Source organism: Ammospiza nelsoni, chromosome 12 (genome assembly GCF_027579445.1).
Source record: "Ammospiza nelsoni isolate bAmmNel1 chromosome 12, bAmmNel1.pri, whole genome shotgun sequence".
NCBI lineage: Eukaryota > Metazoa > Chordata > Aves > Passeriformes > Passerellidae > Ammospiza > Ammospiza nelsoni.
Window position 1 is genome coordinate 2,936,311 of NC_080644.1, and position 23,771 is coordinate 2,960,081.

A 23,771-nucleotide genomic window follows, 5' to 3' on the forward strand; every position below is an offset into this window, starting at 1 on the left:
CTGCGGGAAGCAGGGAGTTTTCATTTTACCTTGTTACTCCAATAATCCTACCGGATGACAGACAGACACACACCAACTCCTCTTGCTTTGTAGGGAATGTATAAAAGCCGTGGCTGTCGGCGGCCACGCGCAGGGACTCTGGAAATTAAGGATTTGCATAAGCTGCAGTCTCGCTCACCGCTCCTCCCAGGGCTGGCATCTCCACTCCAGCGATCCTCCTCCCCTTCCAGCTACTTTGTTCTTCACTTCCACATAGATCCCTTAACAGGTTCATGGTAGACATGATAGAGGCTTTGACCAACACAAGCACTGACATATTTATATTAAAAAATAGTGCAAAATTTCAACATTTATATAAATAACTCTAAACCCCTGCTTTTGATTTTTTTTGTTTTTTGTTTTTTTACAATGTAATACATGCTTTTTGAGTTGGCACTCAAAAAATTGCCATTTTTCTTCTAGTTCAGAAAACAACTTTTTTTTTGAATAGGCCTCTTCTAATACAAAAATACTCCTGCTCCTTACACATACACTTTCTCTTATTTTTAATATATATTTATATATTTATATTGCAGATCTTTAAACAAAATGGTTTTTGTGCAAATATTTTGTTTTTAAAGATAAGTGAAATAATCAAACAAAAAAAAAAAAAAGCATTCACACACAGCCCAACTAGAAACAAACAAAAAAAAAAGACTACAGTTGAATTTTTTTTTCCTTTTTAAACGTCTAGACACAGCTCAATAAAGAAATGTTTTTGCAAGCTTGGTAGGCTTGTGCATTCAGACCAGACATAACAAGTAAATATTTATACACGGAGAGATGGGGAAGGGCTTCTTTTTTTTTTTCTTGCCCATCTTCCTCAACTCTCTCTCTCTCCTTTTTCTTTTAACGAGAAGTGCAGAGTGTTTCATTTACTTTCTTGCCTTTTTTTTTTTCACTTTTCCTTTTTTTTTCGTTTTTTTTTTTTTTTTTAAAAGGGGTGCCCTTTTTGTTTCTCTTTCTCTTTGTTCCACGCCGTCGTCGTCGTCGTCGTCGTTGTGCTCTCAAGGCCATTGATCTGTGAGGGATGGAGTCTGCTGCCCTCCAAGATGGGGGGCACGCCGCTGTTGTTTTGCTGGTGCTGGTAGAAGGTGGAGCCGGGGTAGTGGCCGATCACCTCGCTGTAGGTCGGCGGCGGCCCCTCCATCCTGCCGCTGCTGCCGTAGCAGGTGGCGCTGATGCCAGAGTTACTGCTGGGGGGGCACGGCCCCCCGAACACGGAGTTATCTATCAAGTCACTGTCGAAGATGGTTCTGTTTGGGGGCGCGCGCACGGACTCCCTGTTGAGCTCCATCTGCTGCTCGGGGTCGCGCAGCTGCAGCGTGCAGGGTCCCTGGTAGGGCGGCGGCTCCTCGCCGTCCGACAGCGAGATGGTGGGCGGCAGGTCGATCTCGTGCTGCAGGTACGGGTACGTGGGCTGGAACCGGTTGAAGCGGTCCCTCTGCAGGAAGGAGGGCACTGCCAGGCGCTCGCTGGGCCGCGGGGTGTAGATCTGCTGCTGGAAGGGACAGGAGAGGAGAGGAGAGGGGTGAGAGGCGGGAGGTGCTGGGGCACAGCGGGACAGCGGGACGGGCAGCGCTCTCACCTCGCTTATGCCGGGCCCTGACACGGTGCTTTCCGAAGGCCACAGGCTTCCCTCCTGCGTGGGAAAGGAGAGAGAGGCCAGGATGAGTGATGCCAGGGGTGTAAGATCCTGCTGCCAACAGCCTGTTCCAGGTGTCACCTGGAGGACACTGCCACCAACACGTTCCTGCCCTCCTGCACCAACCCCAACCAGCATCTCCAACTACCATTGTGTGTGCTGGGCATCGTGTGGGTGAGTGATGCCAGGGGTGTAAGCTCCTGCTGCCAACAGGAGTCACCTAGAGAAGACACTGCCAACAGCGTGTTCCTGCCCTGCCTCACAAACTCCAACCAGCATCTCCAACTACGATTGTGTGAGCTGAGTATGGTGTGGGTACCTGCTCCAGTGTCACCACATGGCCACTGAAAACACCTCTTCCAAGCAAAACTTCCCTCCCCTTGCATCTCCATCTCCATCTAATGGATGGTTTGCAGAATGAATGATGAGAACAGCACTACCAAACAGCCCTCTCCCATGTGCAGACTTCCCCCCTGCCACCCCCAGCAGGGTTCTTTCCCTGGTTCAAACATGCCAGAGGAGTATTTTTCAATTTGTGATCCATGAGCCGTGGGTGATTCACAAGACATCAAAAAATGCTCCATGAAATAATGACAAGATTAAAAAAAAAAAAAAAAAAAACAAACCAAGGAAAAAAACCAAACCAAAAAAAAACCCCTCACACCCACATTCTGATGCTCACAACCACGGACATCATGGGAAAATAAAGATAATAAGTGAATAACCAAATGTTAAGACTAATTTTGATTTGGCTAAAAAAAACAAAAAGAAAAAAACTCTGTAGCAACAGGATAGTTTCAGAGTATTTTTTCCCAAAGAGTAAGTGGTCCTTGACTTAAATAGACTGAGGGAATGCAGTGCAGAGGCTTTCTTACACTGCAAGCATCGCCCTGATCCTGAGATCCAAACCTCAGTGCCAACAACCCCAGGCAGGGTGAAGCCACAATTTCCCCCAAACTCTGAGACTAGTTTACAATTCATGATCAAAACAAACAAACAAAGGTTCCTCCCATCTGCTGGTGATACTCTGAGCACGCACAGTTCAACCCAGACTTTTTTGCCTTAGGAACTGCAATATTTAAATATTGCTAATATTCACATATAGCAACATCCCTCTGGCAGGCAGAGCTGGAGGAAAACAGCCAGAAGGCTTGTAATTATAACTTGGAACTTCCCAGCTCCTTGCAGGTGAATCTCCAGTTCTGGCACTAGTAAGCCAGGCACAGGCAGAAGTATTTAGCACCAGTGTAAAAAAAAAAATGCCAAGGGAAAAAGAAACCCCATTTTTCCCTTTAAGTGTTGCACTGAGAGGCTGGTCTGAGGAAACCACACACCTTCCTCCTATGAGAGCTCCTATTTCTCCACCTGCCCCAAACACAGCACCAGCACCACATTAAAATCTCCAGAGAAATCACCCATTATATCCCCCACCCTCATGTTTTCTCATTTTTCCCCAATGCTGGAATGTATTTTCTCCTTTGGCATAGGACGTGGTATCAGGTAAAGAGAGAATCCATCAGGTTCTGGGTTTTGAAGCTGAGCTCTGCACACAAACCTCGAGGCAGGGCTGGTGCCAGTGCAAGGAAAACAGTGATTTAAATGGAAATGAGACTGCCCAGAGCCTTCCCCCTTCTCCAAGGGGTTTTGAGGAGCACCTTCAGGAGCAGAGGTGAATGTTACAATGCCAGCAGCTCCCTGGCCACAGCTGGGCAATGTGCTGGCTGAGCTGCAACCCCCATGGCCCTTCCCGAGCAGGACATCCCTGTTTCACTGCAGACCTCGGCACTCCACCATGCAATTGTTTACACAGGCATGGGCTGTTTAGTCTGGTCCATTTTACACGGATTTCTTGCCTGCAGGGAGAGTCTGCAGTCGATCTCCCCCAGCAGCCAAATGATCCAAGAGGAACTGCATGTGCCACAGGACAAATCCTCACCTCCAACTGACACCAAAGGGCCCGGGGAGGATTTCCAGAGCCACCACAGGCGCTGCCAGCCTGTCACCTTATCCCAAAGGACACCACAGCAGTGGGCAGGAGCGGGAAGCACTCCCAAAATTGTGTTTACTTTGCCGTGCCCCCGTGGCAGACTTCCTGAGCAGCGAGTACCCCGCTGCCTTCTGCTAGATGTTTTATATTTAACTTGGCAGTGGGCAGCGCCATGGCAATATCCCATCTGCTCCCCCCTTTCCCGGGAGTGATGTCAGCCAGCTCCCACGAGGGTGGCTGCTGAGATTCCTGGTGCTTCCCAGCCCTGCCAGGCTCAGCTGGGGCAGGGCATGGGCAGGGCTGGGACGGGCAGGGCTGCTCCACCCCAAACATGCCCTACCCCGGGTGCCCAGGCAGCCACAGCCTCACCAAGATCCTGCCCGTGTGTCTGGAATCAAAGCTCTGGCTCACACACAGTCATCTGTTTGTACAGATGAGGTCCAGGAATGATGCCCTGGGCAACACGTGGATGCAAGAGCAGCAGAAAGAGCATTAAATGGGATGAGCAGAGAGAGGAGGGGCAGACAGGAGACCCATGTTCTGTAGCCATTATTAACCACCTCTCCCAGGACTCCTGTGCCCATGGGTGATCCACCACAGGCACCCAGTGCTCCCCAAAACAACCCCTGCCTCACACACTACCATGAACCCATCTGGGGAGCAGCTCAGCTCCCCTAAAAACTCCATAGCAAGATTAAAAGTGCTGGAAAATCAGTAGTCAGAGGAGGGCAAAGCTTCAGGACAGGATACATCCCTGCTTTTAGCCTTTACTTTGGCCTGGGATGGCTCCACAGCCTCACTGAGCCAAGCAAAACTGCAGGAGCAGATCCTCAGCCTCTCCTCACCCACCTCTGATTTTCAGAATATTTAGGACTTGAATCCATCTCAACAATGAACAGCCTAGAAAGCCACAGGTTTCTGAAATGAAAGGTGAGATTCTGCTGTCTTGGGAGCAAAACAGCTGTAAAAGCCTCCACAAGAATTGCAGGACTTGCTGCAGAACCTAAAATTACTTTAAAATGTCTTTTTAGACATCAATCTTCAACTTTTTTTAGAACTACTTGCTTTAGTGATGTCAGAGAATTTTCTCTGTAAAGCTGCATGGTGCAGATTAAGTCTCTGAGCCTTCAGGAAGACTCATTTTCTATTTTGGGGGACACAAAGGTACTGCTTCTTGGGGGAGTGGGATACCACTGTCACAAAGGTGCAGAGAAAGTGCCATTCTAAAAGGAAAAAGTTATTAGAAACATTTCTTATATATTTTTAGTTCTGGAAAATCAAAGGTGCTTGTCATGAGGAGACAACAGTTTAAGTACAGCAAGAACGATGATGGAGAAACGCATGAAGCAATACAAAAACTGCTTGCCAGTGAGAGCTGCATTAAAAAACCCTTTAGGGAAATTAATTTCTCCTTCAGCTGTAATTTTTGAGCTGCAGCAACAAAAAAGGACAACTCCAGCAGCCCCAGCAGCACCCTGACCATGGGATGAACTGCTTTAATATTTCAGCAGATGAAAAGCGCGAATGCAGCTCCGGTGCCCGTCTGCGGTCACGACACCAAAATGAAGTTTGGGATTTAAAAAGTTCAGTGCAAGTTCAATGGATTACATCAAGCAGCATCCAGCCCAGCGTGGCCTCTGCCTGCCAGGCTCCAGCCCTCCTTCAGACTGTTTTCCACTGACAGACACTGAAAGGTGCTGCCTTTCAGGTGTTTATTATGCTGGATCCCCTGTAAGGAGCTTCCCACTCCACCAGTGCTGCACACACAGCATGGACAGGGCAGGAGATGGGGAACAACCATAAAGATGGGAAAAAAAAAAAAAAAAACCCAAATTATACATTCTTATATCTCTCCTTAGCTCCAAAAAAGGTTTGGAAGACTCCACATCCTCACTGGGGTTGAGCAGATGCACAGAGGTCAGACACTGCTGGAAAGCCATTTAATCACTGATGTGTCTGAAGGCTGAATAAGTAACAGAGTTGAGCCAAAAAAATGCCTGGCAATTTTGGCTTGGTAAAATTTAAAAGAAAAAGACAATAAAGGGGGAAAAGGAATTGTTTTTTAAAGAGTCAATTTTTTATTTAATCTGAAATTTTTGGTCAATCTCCACGTGATTTTCTCTTTTCTTTCTATGTTAGCCTTCTGAACTCTTTTTAAAGAAAATAAAAAACAGGCCACTTAAGAACACAGAAATGACTGTATTAAAATACAGAGGGCTTGAGCTGAACTTTGAAAATGCAAAACAACACATTTGGCATGGTGCAGGTAAAACATTCTGGACATGATAATACAGTGAAAGAATGTGAAAATGGGCAAACAACGTTTCTGCTATTTTTAATAACTCATGTGCTCGGATGCCCACACCCTGCTGCTGCTGGCAGTGGGTGCACGGGACCGTAAGAGGAACACAAGATTTCCGGGTGGAGCTGGGATGTGTGTGGGGAGCTGGGCTCTGAGCCCCAAAGCAGGAGGTGCCTGAGCCATCTCCACCCTCACACCAGCTGCTTTAACGTGGGATCAGCATCCCGTGGGATCAGGCATTCCCAGCACTCCCATCCCACTGCAGCAGGGACAGATCCTGAGCTGGGATCACAGCCCAGTGCTCACAGCCCACACAACAAAGGGTTAATGGGGCTGGGGTTGGCACAGCTCTCCTTCCCACGGGGCATCCCCCTCAAAAAGCAGCCAAGAAGGGACCAAGAAGGGACTTCTGTGTGTGGTGTGTGACAAAACAGCAGCTACGAGGGACAGCCCTGGGCAGCCTGCAACTGCACTGAAGGATGGCTTAGTGAAACATCTTAGATACCCCTCTCAAAAAAAATAATAGAGGAAAGAAAATGGAAAAATAGAAGAAAAAAACCCCGAGCAATCTCTGTATTTGATCTTTTTCCTGCAGCAAGTATAGATTTGATTCAGGGGGCACAGCCCCACACAGAGCAGCACACAGCACCAGTGGTGTGTCCAGCCTGCAGAGGAGGGGGCAGGCAGCAGCGACCTTGAGGGAGCCCCATTTAAAGGGTTCTAAGACTCTTCAGGGTGAATGCTAAGAAAGAGAATATCTGTACAAGACATCCCTGCACTGAACACCAAGCCATGGAAGCAGCAGTGAACAGTACATGCTCCCCTCCAAGAAAATGTGATGTCTTTTCTCTATACATCCTTCTAAGTCTCTCTGAGCCACTACATTTGAGGAAACTGCATGAACCAACATCTGCCTTGAGGCTGCTGAGGCTTCCCCTCAAATCCCTGTCAGAGGTACAATTCACACATTTCTCCTCAGGCTTTTATGGAGCTGGGAGCCTGGGTTAAGAGAGCCTCTTGCACATCCCCTTGGAGAGATCTCTGCTGGTCTGGCTGACAAATTATTTCTGCCCCTTCCACCACAGAGATGCCAGCAGCACTGGTGAAAACTGGAGCAAATTAATGCTACTCAGGATTTCCTGCTCTCTGCAGGGCAGGCAGGAAGTTTTTATACAGACACTTGAGACTAACTGGAGCCAAAGGACTGGGTAGTTTGGGACTGCTAAACCAAGGCAGATGAACCAGCTGGGGGTGGTGGTTTCAGGAGCAGGACATGCCAAGAACAGTGTGCAGTCACTTCACTAATGTAAAATCCAAATTGCAAAGCTCAAGGCAAAGGCAGAGGCTATGGCTGTCCATACACACAGCACCCTAAAGAGCCAGAGGCACCCCAAAAATGCCCCTTCACCCCCAAAACAGAGACAGATGATGCCAAGGGCAAACACAACCTGGCCTGTGTGGCTGGAGAGCAGGGTGTGACTTACTGAGGAGAGGTTCTCGTCGCGCCGCCTGCCCTGGCTGTGCCGGCTGATGAAGGAGCGCGCAGAGAGCTTGTAGTGGTTCAGCAGGCACGTGATCACCACCACCATCACCATCATCACCACCACGATTATGATTATCTGTACAAACTCCAGCTCCGCTGCAAGAGAGACAGAGAGATTTGAGCCATCAGGAACAGCAGCAGGCAATGAGCACAACAACAACTGAAGTGGCTGAGGCAACACTGACAGCGCTGCACCCTTCCTGCCACAGCTTCACACGTGGGCTCTGCGTGCCCTGAGCCCACAAAAACCTCATTCATTCACTTTTTCAGTGTCACAGAAGAGTCTCCAGGAGAGATCTTTGCAGACGATCTACACTGCAGAGTGTCCTGGCTGCAGCACAGACTGGACTTCCCAAAGATCTCCTGGGTGTCACAAAGCCAGGAGCATCCCAGTGCCTCACATGCCTCTCTTGGGGCTGCAGAGCCATGAACCAACAGAATTCATCCTAATGGCACAGTTCAGCTAAATGCAAGCTAAATGTCTGCAGTTCTCTTCCCATCACCACTACTCCTTCCTCTGGGGAGGACAGGACTGAGCCCTCCTTGGCCCATCCCTGCACATCACACATGCCCTCTGTCCCAGGGTCAGACAGGGGTGGCCCAGGGGACAGCCCAGCACAGCAGCCCCCATTTCCGAGGCTGCCCACCCACCAAAGGAAGCAGAAGCAGGGGGGCAGAGCTCCTGCCTTGGGGTGAGACGCCAGATGGGTGCCATGCTCTGCCACGGGGCCACATCCCACAGCTCCAGACAGCTCAGGGCTCGGCCAGCTGACAGTGGCAGCTTGAGTGGCTTCAACTGGCAGAAAGGAAAACTGCCAAAACCCCTCCAAACAAACACAACAAGCAAACAACAGACTATCCTGTTAACTCTGCAGACACTTGGCAGGAGGCAGCGAGGAGTCGCTCCTTAAATTTCCTAAGGAAATAATTCCTCACACCTCTCTGAGGCTTAGGAAAATTGAGCACTGGAGGCAAACATTGTGCTGGGTCATTATTTCCATGAATTTGGCGCCCAGGGAGTACATGCCATTCCCAAACCGCTCAGTCACTCCCCCCATTCCCCTTCAGGCCAGCAGTGCCCAGGACTGGGCAGCAGCAACTCCAGTGCCCAGCACAAAGGAGGGGCCAGACAGCAAAATTCAGTCATCCTGGGGATTTACAGCTTGTTTGCTTCTCAGCAGCGACAGCTATAAAATCCAGTTTGGGAAAGCCATGCCCTAAGCTATCATGGATGCTGCCATCTATATTTAATCTATACAGACACACACATATATATCTACAGACACACAGCAAGGCCCATCAGACCTCAAAGGGCACCACTCACTCATACCAGCTGGGGTGGCTTCTGCTAAGTCAGGCAAATTTATTAGGTTTTTTGTTGTTTTTTTTCTTTTTTTTTAATGGAAAGTTTTCTCCGGACAGGTGGCATTTGAGTGCCAGTAAAAGCAAATAAATGTCAAGAAAACAGTCCAGGTGGTGAGCGCTGCCAGTTACCTTGGAGCTCTTTCTGCTGAACAGCAGCTATTTCTGCCACTGCCCAAAATGCTCCACCAGCTCTGCCCACTGCCTGCAGAAAGCAGAATTATGCCTTGAAAGCAGGAGCCTTATCTGGCACTTGGAGCTGGATGGATGAGGGACTTTGAGCCCAGATCCTTCCAGCACCCCTAAAACGCAGCCGCCTCTCCTCTGGAAGGTTGCACACAGGGTGGGAAGAGAGGGATTAAAAGCCAAACATTGTACAGGAGTTTTGCCTTAAAAATGCTAGATAAGCTCTGGGTCTTTCACATCAACCCCAACAAGTTGCCCAGTGCCACTGTGAGAGGAACAGCATGGAAGAAAACCACATTCCCATAAATTTGATCCAGCCCCAAAGCAGCACAGCTCATCTGTGGGACCCAAAAGCTGCCCCTGTGCTGGAGGAACTGGCTGGAACAGGGCCCATCTCTTGCACAAATCATTATGGAAAAGACAAAAGTAAGCAAAAAAAAAAAAAAAAAAAAAAAAAAAACCCTAAATGTTTTTAAGAAGATGAGTCACTTCAGCCTCAAAATGCAGCATGTGCTTTGGCCATGGTAAGAAAACACAAGAAAAAGCACAAATGAAGCTGGTGATGGAAAACTTCCTTTTCTGTTAAAAGGGGTTACATTTCTAAAGAAAAACAAGGCCAAAGTAGTAATAAAGGAAAGTTCCTTTCCTAGGACAAGAGATGCCTTAAATGAACCAAACCTTGCTAAATTGCTCCTGGTGCTTCAGTGACACAGGTGAAGCTTTGGCCCAGGAAATTCCTTCCCAGGAAGGAACACACAAGATGTGCCACTTACAAATGACCTAAACCAGAATTCCTGCACACACAGACACAGAACCAGCAGAGCCTGAAGCAGAAGAAAGGATGGGAATTCCATCAGCATCTGGGACAACACACCAGTGTCTCATCCATGCTCAGTGCCCTGGGACTGCTGTAACTGGGGATTACAGGCAGAGGTGCCACAGAATGATCACCAGAACAAAGGGGATGCTGCTTTCCAGCTGGGATGCTCCTCCTGCCCCATCCCTACCCCAAGCCCAGGCTCTGAGCAGCAGCCCAGCCTTTCCATGCCCAGGAGCAAACCCATCCTGCTTTAATCCCGAGAACACTCAGGTTGCCCAATCTGGCCTTTAGAAAAAATAAAATAAAAGTCAAACCAAACAAACCACCCCCCCTACACACACACACTCAATTTGTGCTTTTCATGTTTCAAGAGACTCATATCCACTCGAGGCACCAAAGTTTCTGCCAGCTCTCCCTCTGTTTTAACTTGTCTTCATGGGCTTCTTTTCTGCAGAAGGGAAAACAAACCCAACACACTGGAAAGCTGGATATGCTCAGTAAGATTTTTATCCAAGCAGCTCAGTCAAACTAATGAAGAAAGATCATTAAAAACCCAAAGTTTGAGTTAATATGCTATTATACAAGTGCAATTCAGCTGCTATGCTAATAAAAAGCCTTTGGGGAATGAAAAACAAGCCAAACTGCAAAGCACATAATTTATAATTCTACTGGTATTCTTAAAAACACACACACAACAAAACAAGAAAAAAAATACTCAACACATTTTGTATTTGGCTTCCTAATCATTGTCACTTTTCAATTAGAAGAGACCTCATTCCATTTCTCTCTGTAATTTTCCCCAAGGGAAGTGTTATAAATGCACTAGGCTTTACAAGATGGGCATATTCCGCCTCCAAATGCAAAGCAAGGTCACACTAATTTAATTTTGCATAATTTTCATTCCAGAATACGTTTCAAACTAACAGGTTCAGACATCACATTGAAGTGACACAACCTGCTTTTCCGTGTTTTCCGTCCTGACGCGGCAGCTCCGGGAGCCGGGCGCCGTGCGTGCCCCCTTTCTGCAAGCCAGCACTTCCCCTCAGCACCCCAAAACGGGCTGTTCGTGACCAAGGAGAGCGCTTGTCACCTCCCATTCCTCATCTTCACTGCTCACTTGCCACTTCAAGCCACGCATGGCCTCGGACAAGGGGGCTGTGGAGATGTATGAATGAGTGATGGGCACTCTACGCTTCCACAGCCTGCGCACTCCACTCCCCTGTATTTACAGGAAGCTCATGCCCTTGCTGCCCTGTCACAGACATCTTTTATGGAAAATCCTTTCCTTGGGATTTTTCCTCCTGAGAAGCTGAGAGGCCTCAGGAGCAAAATGTAAACAATGATTATCTGCTGCTGTGGAATGCAGCAGGTGCATCTGGGATTGGTCTCATGTGGTTGTTCCTAATTAATGGCCAATCACAGTGTCCGAGACACAAGCCTTTGTTATTCATTCTTTCTTTTTCTATTCTTAGCTAGCCTTCTGATGAAATTCTTTCTTTTATTCTTTTAGTATCGTTTTAATATATTATATATGATAAAATAATAAATCAAGCCTTCTGAAACATGGAGTCAGATCCTCGTCTCCTCCCTCGTCCTCACACCCCTGTGAACACGGTCACACTGGCCACCCTGCTGCCCAGTCACCAGGACCATGAAGCTCTGGAGTGTCTCAGATTTCTGGATTTATGTGTGGGTCCCTCACTGAGGGCTGTCATGCTGCAGACCCTGCTCACAGCTCCACAGGAGATGCTGCAGGAAGGAGCACCTGGGAGCTTCCCCGAGTCCTTACAAACAGAACACTGGCACCCACAAAATACTGGCACCCACAGGTACAAATTAATTAATATATTTACAAGGACAGAGAGTGATTTGAGTCAATGGTGATGCTGGGAGCACCCTTACAGCCGCAGGGGAGGTGAGGCTGGGTTACACTTTAAATGCATTGCCTTGCCTTTTACAGCTACATTTCAGTTCATAAAATGCTTCCTATAAACTTTATTAATGCCCTTCCTTCCACACAGAGTACCTCTGCAGAAGACAAACTCTCCAAACCACCACAAGTATAAAGGAGGAAAAAAAACCCCAAAACCTGTATTTGGCTGCAATCATTCCAGACACTCCAGCTATCATTTACAGGTGGACAGAACAGCTTAGAGGCAAGGTCCCAGCCAAGATGACCTGTGCTTTCAGCCACGTATAACACACATCTGCAGGTCAAACCAGTCATCCCTGAGCTTCAATTACAATTTCTGTAGGTACTGGAATTGTGTATCGTGTAAGAAGTGACAAGAAAAAGTGAAATTACTCAGGAGATAACAGCTAAGATGAAGAAATGTATCTGCACTAGCCATAACTCCTAAGGAAAAAACTTGAAAAAAACCTCACACTCTTAACACACTCACTTTCTTACACACTCTCTCTTACAAACTCTCTCACACACTCTTACACATTTTTACACACACACATATACACTCATTAAAGAGTGTTCTCCCTTTCAGAGGCTGTGGACAGCAGAGATGAAAGAACAAAGAACTTCAGATGGCAGATTACTCACCCTTGCTCATCTGCTGGGTCATCTCAGAAACAATCAGAGCAGGCAAAGTCATTACTGCACTATTTTTGTATTAGCATCTGCTACATTTGTCTTCTAATACCCCCATAAAACCAGAGAGAAGGGCCCATCAGATTGTCAACAATTGTGTTTGTTTACGAGGGAAGAGGGGAAGATCCAGAATATGATCTCAACATTGACAGTGCTGCTGCTGGCACTGACTGGCAGCACCTTGAAGCTGCAGCAACAGCAAAGGAAGCAGGATCAGGCCTGTGACAACAGGCAGGACAGCAGGGAATAGATAATTTTGGGCCTGTTTCATGCATCATCAGTACAGTTAACAGCTAAACTTCATTGATTCAGCACAGTCAATCCTGATGCAGTGAGCAGAAATGATGCCCTGCAAGCCTGTGAGGACAGGCTGAGATGGGGCAGGAGGGCAGGGAGCAAGGGAGACTCAGAAAAGGAGTCAGTTGAAATAAAAACATTGCTGGAAAAAAAGGAGATAGAGCCTCAAGAAGTCCTGTTCATAGTGCCAAGCTTTGGGCTGTAACTGTGTTTAATATAGTTCTTTTTTTTCAGATGTCACCCAGGTAATCAAGCATCACATCCTCTGAGTCACTGGCAAATGGTGGCCTTATCCTCCCACCCCCATTTTTGTTTGTTTTAAAGGAAACAGCCTTATTTCATGCTTAATAGTCACAGAAATATCAGACTGCTTGGGCCTCAGAACATTTTTTGGTGCTTAAAAACCACAGCAACTGTCCTGGCTGCATCACTGGGCCTGTTTCCAGAAGGTGACCTTGCCAAGCTCACCCAGCTTGGGGGCAGCTGCAGGGAGTGGGACAAACATCCAAGGGCCACAGAGGCAGGATCAGCATGGCAGAACTCAGCTTTTTCAGGGAAATGGCAAATGTGAGAGCTGGGGTCAGCAGCTCTGTCAGCCAAGACAGAGCTCTGGGCTCTGAGCAGAGACCTGTCAGCCGGACACTTGTTTAGAGAAACTCCTGGAGACATGAAACAGCTCCCTCAGAGCAGTGAGAACTAACAAGGTTCTTTGGGATACACCAGCTCTCTGAAATCTTGCATATGCCAACCCCTTCTCTCTTTTCTCTGCCTACTTCTCTCACCCTCCCCTTTTCCAGGGTTTTTAGATGAGGTATTTCACACACAGTCAGGCTGATCCCAGCCTACCGAGATGACTGCAAGCAGTACATGGCTTTTGAAGTTACTCCCAGGGTGAGAACAGCTGAACTGGATTAAAAGAATAAAGTCATTTTGATTTTGCACTTAAAAGACAGGTAAATTTGCTTGCTTACTAGAAAAGGTTGAGCAGGGCTCATGGCCCCCACCAAGCTGAGCAGATCCAAAACACCTCCTGCTTCCCAAGAGGAAGCACAACAGCATCAGGCCTGGATGGTGTTTGGGCAGAGGGGAGGGCACAACATCACCCATCCCTTTGAAAAAGAGCACCAAGAGAGAGGGACACAAGAACAAGATTTTACCATCTGCAGTCATAAATAGCCTGAATCAGAAAAAAAAAAAATCTACCAAATAATGAGTGAAAAAACACAGCACACAATATCCGGATCAAACCCCACCAGCTGACCCTGAAAGACCAAACAGGTTTTGTTTGTCAGGGGTATTTCTAACAGCCAGTAAAAATAAACACATTAATAAATAAGTATTTTGGTATACCCTGGAAACACTCCTGATCAATATGTGGCTTGCTACTGTAGAGGTTTTTTTTTCCTTCCACCCAGCAGAAATTCATGACAAAGGAAAGCACATCTCATTTATGAACTTAGCTATAAATACTTTTGCTAACTGCCATTTAGGAATTTCATTTCCTGCTTGAGCAAGTCCTGTTGAAAGAGGCAATTACCAAATTTGTTTCTAGTTATAGAAATAGATGTTTGTCGCTGCCCACATCTGTTTCGACAGACAAATTGCCAGACGCGGACGCTCCAAGGAGAGCAAGTGCTCCACGCAGGGAGGGCTTTGCCCCCTCTCCAGAAAGCAAATGGCAATTACAGGGATTGGGTTTCTGATTCCAGCTTCCTCCCAGCCCTGTCTCCCTCTGCAAGGGATGCCTGGTGCTGACAGGGCACCTGCAGCCTCCCTCAGCTGCATCCCCTGTGCTGCATCACGGAGCTGCTCCCTCCTCCTGCTGCCACGGGGACACCCAGGAATGGGGGATGCATTTGCCACCCAGACCAGCACAACAGGGAGCCTTGAATGCTGCAGGTCACGAGGAGCCAGCAGGCTGCACTTGCTGCGCACACAGAAAGGAGCAGCAGGGCAGGGAGATGGCACAGGCTGTCCTGCTCTGTGTGTGACACAGCGGGGACAGCACGGGGGTGTGCAGATGGGGGTTTGTGGATGCCATCACCATCAACCACAGCCTCTGCCTGCTGAACAAATGCTGGAGACACCACGTTTCACCAGGCATCTCTCCACCCTGGCTGTCAACTATAAAGTTTCCATTTCACTTATTCTTGTCGAAACCATCCACTGGTCAATTCCCAGCGTGCTCAGCCATGACCCTGTCAGAGCCCAGAGCAGCTCCAGGTGCCCCAGTGCCACCCAACCCCTGTTACGGTGCCCAGCCATGACCCTGTCAGAGCCCAGAGCAGTTCCAGGTGCCCCAGTGCCACCCAACCCCTGTCACAGCGCCCAGCAAGTCCTGTGGGACCAGTGCTCCTGCAGGGGCACCTCAAGTGAGACAGAGACAGCAGCAGGTGCCTGTGCCTCGCTGCCACAAGCAGGACACCCATCAACTCACACCTAGCACCCCGCTCAGGGACACAACTGAGGTGCAGAAAAGCCACAAAACACCCCAAATTGCAGCTGGGTAACGTGTGCTCCTCCAGCATTTCTACTCCATGCCAGCACAGCTCCCTCACACCACCTCCCTTATCAACCAGCACATCCCCAAGGAGCCCTCTGACATTTGGGAACGGTTTTGGGACCCTGCCGTGCCCCTGTCCCGAGGCTGCAGCTCCCCCAGGGGCTCCAGGACACGCAGCCCCGGGCAGCAGTGCCACAGGGGCTGCCCTGGCTCGCAGACGGGTGTTGAAACCCAGATTGAGCAAGCTGGCCAAAGCCACACGGGTCACGACAGGGCTGCAACTGCGACCGGATTTCCTCAGCACGGTCCAGGGCCAAAAAACGGGAAACACTCCCTGCCCTGCCTCTTCCCAAGCACCCAGTTATCATCTGTGCCACTCTGCAGCTCCCGCTCGCCAGAGGAGTGACCTTTCACAAGGCAAGTTACTCCCAGGGAACAAGGACAATCTTAAGTTACAGGCAAAATTATGCATTGCAGGGAGAAAATATGCAAAATGCATGCAAATGCCCAGACAAGGCACACTGTGTCTGGTCACTGCAGGATTCAAGTTCAGTTCTTGAACTGGTCTGAACTGGTCACTACCACCAGACGGGAGCGAATGCATGTGCACACTCTCACAGAGATGTGAAAAAAAAATTTGTATTTATATATATATATATATATATATATATATATATACACACACACACACACAGCAGAGTGAATGGGGGAGGTGAGTACAACCGCCCCAAATCTGACAAAATTAAAGGTAATAAATTTACTTCCACCTCAGCTGCAGCAACAGCCTGAGAAAGGTTTTACCTCCCACACCAGATCTGCTGGGAAGTCTGTTTCACTGGGGGGTTCTGCATGTGCAGGTTTTAGGGCACACACAAAGAGAAAGGCCAGGCACAGATGGGGTTTGGGGCCAGGAACAGGGCTGGGCTCACCTGCCCTTCCTGAACATCCTCATCCTGGAGTTCCCTGCAATCCCCAAGAAACCAAATCCCCATCCCAGGGTGCTCTGCATCCCCGAGCATCCCCAACCCAGGGATCCCTGTCCTTCCCAGGCATCCCCATCCCAGGGTGCTCTGCCTCTTCCCCCAAGCATCCCCATCCCCATCCCTGGGTGCTCTGCCCCTTTCCCCAAGCATCCCTACCCCCATCCTGGGGTGCTTTGCCTCTTCCCTGAGCATCCCCATCCCAGGGATCCCTGCCCTCCCCGAGCATCCCCATCCCCATCCCGGGGATCTCTGCCCTCCCCGAGCATCCCCATCCCCATCCTGGGGTGCTCTGCCATCCCCGAGCATCCCGATCCCGGGGATCCCTGCCATCCCCGAGCATCCCCATCCCCATCCTGGGGTGCTCTGCCATCCCCGAGCATCCCGATCCCGGGGATCCCTGCCATCCCTGAGCATCCCCATCCCCATCCTGGGGTGCTCTGCCATCCCCGAGCATCCCGATCCCGGGGATCCCTGCCATCCCCGAGCATCCCCATCCCCATCCCGGGGATCCCTGCCCTCCCTGAGCATCCCCATCCCGGCCCATCTGCATCCCTCCTGCCGCCACATTGTCCCGCTCCCCTGTCCCATCCCCAGATCCACGGGGCAGAGGGGCTGCGGGGAGCCGACCCGCGGGACAGCGCCCACAAAGGGCTCCGGGGAGGCGGCGGAGCCCCGGCCGGCCCACGCCGGCCCCGCCACCTGCCCGCCGGGCTGCGGGCTGCGGGCGGCAGCTGCCCCGCACCGGGGCGGGAGAGGGCACAGCACCGACGGGAGGATTATCCACGGACACAGCCTGTCCCCTTTTCACTGCGTTTAACAATAAAGCGGTAGCTATAGCAACGGGGTTAATTAATGCATCGATTTGCATAACTAAAACTCCGCACCCATTGAAAGCCCCGCCGATGTGGTCGCTCTGCGGGGACAGAGCTGCGGGGACACCCCCGGACACCCAGAGCCATCCCCTCCTGCACCTCCGTCTGCACACCAGCATGAGGAAAAGAGCAGGAAAACGGGGGCCGAAGCGTCCTTCAAAAAAATAAAACTGAGGGAAAAAGTGATTTTCAGGGATGGAGGGAGCAAAGCGCATTCTGAGGCAGAGGGGGTAAGGAGATAGGCAATGTAAAGGTTTCAGACTATCGTATAACCAGAGGGGGAAATGTCTTCTCACCACAAACATGCATCTGCATGATGTCTAGACAGTCATAAAAAGGGCAATTAAAGTACTGCAGGCTGCAGTAAGCCAATGTCTCCTCTCCCAGTCTAAACAGTTGAAACATACTGCACGAACTTGGAAAAAAAAATATAGGATAGAGAGAGAGAAAAAAAAAACAAGTTTGTAAGGAAAAATGTTTTGAAATTCAGCTTTAAATAAGCCAGTAAATTAATTCAACCTTGTCACATCTCTGCCTTATAACATATCAAATATTCCGCCTGCGTCCTGTCTAGACTGCGATAACAAAGGGCATTTAAAGCCCTGCAAGATGCGCTGACAGAGTGGCCATTTAAAGACGCAGTATTGCTTTCTCCATCTAAAACGATTTGTCAGATGGAGTTAAAATGAAAATGATAAGTAATCACTCTGGTTCACAACCATTTCAAAAGGAAAAAAAAAACCACAAAACCCCCACAGCTCATAGATATAAATCCCACTAAAATCATTCCAATGTATCATTCCAGTGGGATTTGTCTGGCCTCTTTTCTATGGCATTTGCTTTTTTTTTTTTTAATTTATTTTATTAATCTGAGATGTCAGTGGCTTTCTGCAGCACATGCATTTCTAAATAGGAGTGTATTAAGTTTGAAAAAGCCAGCTCCAAGTTTTAACTGATTTACTGGCATAAAATGATGACTCCTGGAGAAACAGTATTACAACCCCAAGGGTTAACAACACTGAAAAGGAATTTTTTGTTTTTATTTACTTAGAAACAAAAGAATAAACTGTATCACATGAAAAAAACTGGCCAGTCCCTATCACTGACACAGCTGAGCCTGCTCAGTCCAAGTCCTCAGGAATGCAAAAAAGAAAAGAAAGTTAAAGCAAACTATGTGGGTGTTCAGAGTGTTGGGTTTTTTACAGAGAAAGGATGGTTTTCTGGAAAAAAAAACAAAACAAAACATAATCCTGTCTAACACAAGAAACACTCTCCTTCCTCTCTGAGCTTTATCAATTGTTGAAGAACCAAAAAACCTCAAAATAAAATACACAGGCAAAATCACTGATCTGCTGAACAGGAGGGGAAACGCTGCCGTGACAGGACCAGGCCACAGCCACTGCAGGCCAACACTTCCACCCCACGGCAAGACTGGCCTGAGCCTGCTGTGCTGGGACATGGCACAGCCAAGTGCCCCTGGCACGGCCCTGTGCCCAGCCCTGGCTCCAATTGACTGCCCAGTCCCTTCCACAGGGCAGGGTCACGGTGGGAGCCACCCCTGGCAGTCCAGAACCAGCCTGAATCCAGCTCCTCTCTGCTCCTCACCCTGTGACATCCCACCACCACCTCACCTGCACCTCCCTCTGTCTCCCAACCCTTGTTTCTTAATTATTATTTTAATAAGACTGTTTCCAACTTCATTGTTCATTCCGCAATAGCCCAAGGGCTACAACTGTTCATTAGACAGAATTTCTGCTTTAATTGCACTGACACAGATGTGTAGGTTATCTGGAAGAAATTACCAAAATGAGCAGTAAAGAATGGGGCTGGATGCTTTTCTTCCCTTACAGAGTTTAATTTACCATTATTTCCCCCCACGCCCCGTTCGAGCAGCACCATTCGCTGCACTGCGGGTTTGCAGAGGAATCAGCCCCAAACTGCTCCCATTGCACACAGGTGCATCAGGACTCCCACAGGGGCAGGTCTGGGGGCTCTGTGGTCGCCACCACTGCTGGTGGGATGGTCTGTATCCCCCTCATGTCCCCCAGGCAGCACAAATCAGTGACATCCCCCTGAGAGTGCATGTGGACCATGGATAAAGCTTTGGGGAAGAAGCTGGGCCATCACTGCTCAATGTGCCCATCCCTGTCTGTGCCAGGACTGGGGTGGGAAACAGGCTCCCATGGGCCATCCTCACCCTCTGAAAATAAGAAACACCAGAAAAGTCACCACTTCTGCTCAACAGTGCCTGGGCTTTGAACCCACCATGGCTGTGCAGCTGTCACATCAGCCAGGGAGTTCACATGAACTTCCTCTGCAATTCCTGTTGGCAAGAGCCAGACACATAATAGCCCTGGATTCAGGGAGAAAGAGCTGCCAGCATTATTGCTATTTAAAACCTCTATCTGAGCTTCATAGACTCATTCTTCACACATGATACAAACACACACACAAAATGCAGAAGTGAGCCAGATCCAGAAGCATTTCACTTCACCAACAGCAACGCCTAACAGCAATTTCAGGTTTTGGCTCCCTGTGACTATTTAATAGATTTTAATTCAATATTAAAAAGCATGAACCTACCAAGTTTTTTGTTATGTCTTCTTGCCAGGAAGAAGAAAAAAGTTGTTCCTAACTTCTTTATCAAACCATTTCCTCCTGTGCACCTCCCTTCTCCAGACAAGGGGCTGCAGCCAGGGCAAGGCTGACAGGGGTGGGCTGGGGCAGGGGAAACATCACAGGTTCAAGTTCCATCTCTAAATATGTCTAAAAGCCACTAAAAATGTCTCCTTCAGCCAAACTTGTCTTTAAGGGGGAAGGAAAATTTCAGAAATGCTTAAAAAAGCCTGCACTAAGGGAAAAACCTTCCCTTTGTTGCTAGGGGAATTACTTTTTATCTGAAAACCTTTAAAATGCCACCATTGTATTTAGAAAAAAAAACCAACAACCCCGAGACTGAAGCACCTCATGTGCCAAAGATCAAGAGACAGAACACATCAGTTCCATCCTTCCTTTGCAAGTACTTTGCTGGGGCCTGACTTGGTTTTGTGTCTTGGTCCTCGATGCTTTTTGGCAGTTTGCTCCAGACTTACTGGCAAGAGCTAAAAGGTTTCTATTTAGCTGGTGTCAGCTGAGCATCTGTGCCGGCAAGAGCTGGAGTGGGGGTGATCCCGGCTGCCTTTCAAAAGCACATTTCTCTCTGGGAGCTGCCACAATAATTTGAAGTCTGAGTGTGTTTGGGTAGCGGGGTGACCGCCTCCGGAGGGGCGCCCCGGCGCAGCTCCCCGTGCGGGCAGCGATCCCCGATCGGCGCAGGGAAAAAGGAGCTGGGAACGCTCCCTAACCTGTGACCCTGGCAACAAAAGGCAGGGAGAGCGTCTAGACCTCCAGTCTGCCGGGGAGTGAAGGGAGCATTGTGCTCCGGCACACTGGGGCTGCTCACACAAGGCGGGCACAGAGGCGCTGCGGGGCAGCCCCAGCTGCAGCGCCCGCACCGCTGCCGGGGAGGGGGCACGCACAGCACAGCCCAGCACGGCACGGCACGGCACACCCTGCCCTGCCCTTCCTCCCCAGCACAGGGTCTGCAGGGCAGCTTCCACCTCCCAGCGCCGCTGGAACCCGCGGAGGTGAAGCAGCCCGTCAGATTTCCTTTATTTCCTTTGCCTCCGTGTGTTCCGCACGCAGCATCCTCACGCTCCTGAACGCAGATCCATCCCAGGCCTGCGCGGATTGCCCACAGGAAACAGCACAAATTAAATACATGCTTCCTTCCACAGAGCCTTGATTTTCTGCTTTCCCTGTCCCCTTTTAACTGAACCAGACAAACAAGATGTTCCCTCTCTGCCAAGCCTAGAGGTCAGCTCAGCGTTCAGAAAAAATCCCAGCTTTAACACGTATTTCTTGGGTGACCCTGATCAAACCCCTTGGCTTCCCAGTGTTGAGGTCCCCACATATAAAAATATTAATACTCTAAATAAATGCTGGAGTTAATGGCAGGTTACTGCCAGGGAACTGCACGAAGAGAAAATAAAAGACCTATTAAAAGCCCTTGTTTGTCTCTGCCAGAAAGAAAACACTATTACCCAGTACTTAAAAACATGCATTAAAGGAGAGAGAGCATTCGGGGGGGTTAAGGACACCCCTGGCAGAGCAGTGAGGGGAATCACCCCCATGTGCCCCCAGGGGTGATTTGGGGTGATTCCACACCCTGGCCATGCCAGCACAGGCAGCAGGAGCTGCCCCGAGCACACCCAGCACAGAGTGGGGCTGCAGGCAAACCTGGGAACCCACAGATCAGAACTCTGGGCTAAACAAAACCCTTTTGTTTCACTGTTCTTGGAGGAAAGGTAAATACCTGGAAGATGTGCTTCAGCCCAGCACCCTGTGACACTCACTGGCCCATGGCACCCCTCCACATGGACCCTGCAACCCTGGGCACAGCCAGCAGCCGCCTCAGGCACTGCAGGGACCCCTCACCTCCTGCCAGCTCCAGGCTGGAGCTCTGGAGTTACAGCCTGAGACCAAGCAAAACCAGACCCAGCAACTGAGACTGTTTAAGCAGCTATTAAATCTCCACCTCCTTCTGATGAGAGGTGATTTACAAACAGCTGATGGTGAATACAGGGAATTCAGAGCAGGAGAGGAGTTTCAGTATCCTGGTAGCCACCAGATGCCAATCCTTCACCAGCACACCTCACCACTTCCACACCTTACACAACAAAAAGGTGAGGGATGAGGACTTTCTTCTCCCCCTGCATCTGTTGCTTCCTGCCCCATCTCCAAAACATCACTGGCAACTCCTTCCCCAGGTGCTCCAGGGACTACTGAGGCACCAACAGAGCCAGGAGCTGTGGCAGGACAGTGGATGGACACCACGGCAAGATGCCACACACCTGCAGCCTCAGCAGGGTCCAGCCAGACCCTCCTCACAGCCTGGCACCTGCCATGGCAGCAGCTCCTCTCCTGACAACTGCCTGGGATTTATTTTTGGTGCACATGCACAGGGAGACTGAGAGATCCCACACTGGGATTTTTATCAGCAGTGTGCAGCTATGGAAACAAATGCATTTAAGACTAATATAACAAAATACCCAAACCCACAGCAATACAATAATGAATGGTGCACATTGGCATTTTCACATTGCAGTGAATGCAGAACATGACCCAGCTTCTCTCAGAATTCACCCAAACTTTTAAGAAATCACATATTTTCATGTACTTACATGTTCAGCTATGTGAATTTTGCTTGGTGTAAACCCTCCACCCTGCCCTTTGATTTTACAGAGTTCAAGGAATGCATCTCCTCCTAAATAAGATGAATAGCCATTTGTTGAGGACATTCTGTCCGTCCCCCTCTGTAATCACTTCCAAGCCACCCTCTGTGAGAAGCAGGGGGGCTAACACAAAATCCACCAGAAACTGCAGCATCTCCTCTTTCACTCCCCATGGAGGGGACACAGCGGTGCCTGCCCATGCCCCAGTGCACAGGTCTGGGCAGAGGCTGCAGCTCAGCCAAACTGTTCCCTCCCAGCAGGCACAAGAGGCACCCACAAGTCATTCAGAGGAATCCAAGAGCCTGACATCCACACCACAGACACCCAGGAGTTACCAAGGAGATGGTGGAACACCTTAAAAACCCAGGAAAAAAAGCCCAGTGAAAAGCAAACCTCCCTTGAGGGAGGCAGTGCTGCTCCCTGCCCAGGTTTGATATTCTGACCCACCACGTGCAGGGCTTTACCCAGGTGGTACAGGGACGGGCAGGGGCATCTCTGGGACGGGCAGGGGGATCTCCCCCTGGGTTGTGGCCCTGCAGGCAGCACCAGGACTCTGGGAGGAAGCGGGTGGTGGAGGTGGCGATGTCTGGGAATGCTGGCCCGGGCTGGAGCTGCAGACAAGGACCCAGACAACAAAGGGAGGCAAAAAGCCGTCTGATAGAGGCAGCCCCGTCTGGCAGGCCGGGCTCTCAGAAGCCTGGGCATGCACTGATGTCTGCAAGCACAGCTCTTCGCTGGGCGCACAATTAACCCCGCAGCAAGATCACTGGAGTGTCCTGCAGCACACTCCAAACAGCATCCATCTGGTAAGATGAAAAAAAACCAAAGAGTACAGGAGTGCAGCAAAGGAGCAAACAACTGGAGACTGCAGGGAATGACTCTACAACAAACAAAAATTATACTTAATTTTCTGTTATTTATATTCTAAGAAAACCACATGTTTTCACTTGCATCTCTGCCTCCCTCCCCGAGGCACAAGCACACACACACAAAATGGGAAGACCAGGGAGAGCAGGAAAAGCAGCACAGCTCGAGCACATCCCCGCTCACACACTTTCCCAAATCACAGCACAAGAAAACGGGTGTGAGTTTTACAACCACGGAGCAACAGCCAAACACCTTTTGCTGGAGCGAAAACGCCCCGAGCAGCCCCTCAGAGCACCGGGACACCACAGCTACCCCTGCCCGCCCGATCTGCTGAGATCTTACGGCATTAATATAAAATAAATGTAAATCAACCCCTGAGTGCTGCAGGACAGTTTCCCTGGGGCTGGTGTGAGTGTCCCAGCTCCGGGGCTGATCCCAGCCTCAGGCTCCCGTGGTTCCCCTGCCTGATGTCTGCACCACGATAACGATA

At 49.5% G+C, this 23,771-nt stretch overlaps 1 protein-coding gene across 4 annotated transcripts in view; it reads right to left on the reverse strand.

The window, feature by feature from the left end:
• Window positions 1-369: 369 nt before the first annotated feature.
• Window positions 370-23,771, reverse strand: part of PMEPA1 (prostate transmembrane protein, androgen induced 1) — a 39,681-nt gene continuing 16,279 nt past the window's right edge. For 2 of the 4 annotated variants that reach the window (XM_059481093.1, XM_059481091.1), the window contains 3 exons: window positions 7,458-7,612; window positions 1,628-1,681; window positions 370-1,537 (listed from right to left, as the gene is read on the reverse strand). In XM_059481093.1, the coding sequence (XP_059337076.1) occupies window positions 974-1,537; window positions 1,628-1,681; window positions 7,458-7,612 (773 nt within the window). In that variant the 3' untranslated portion in view covers window positions 370-973. Of the gene's footprint in view, window positions 1,541-1,627; window positions 1,682-7,457; window positions 7,613-23,771 lie in introns of all 4 variants that reach the window. The other 2 variants (XM_059481092.1, XM_059481090.1) reach the window with 1 other exon arrangement.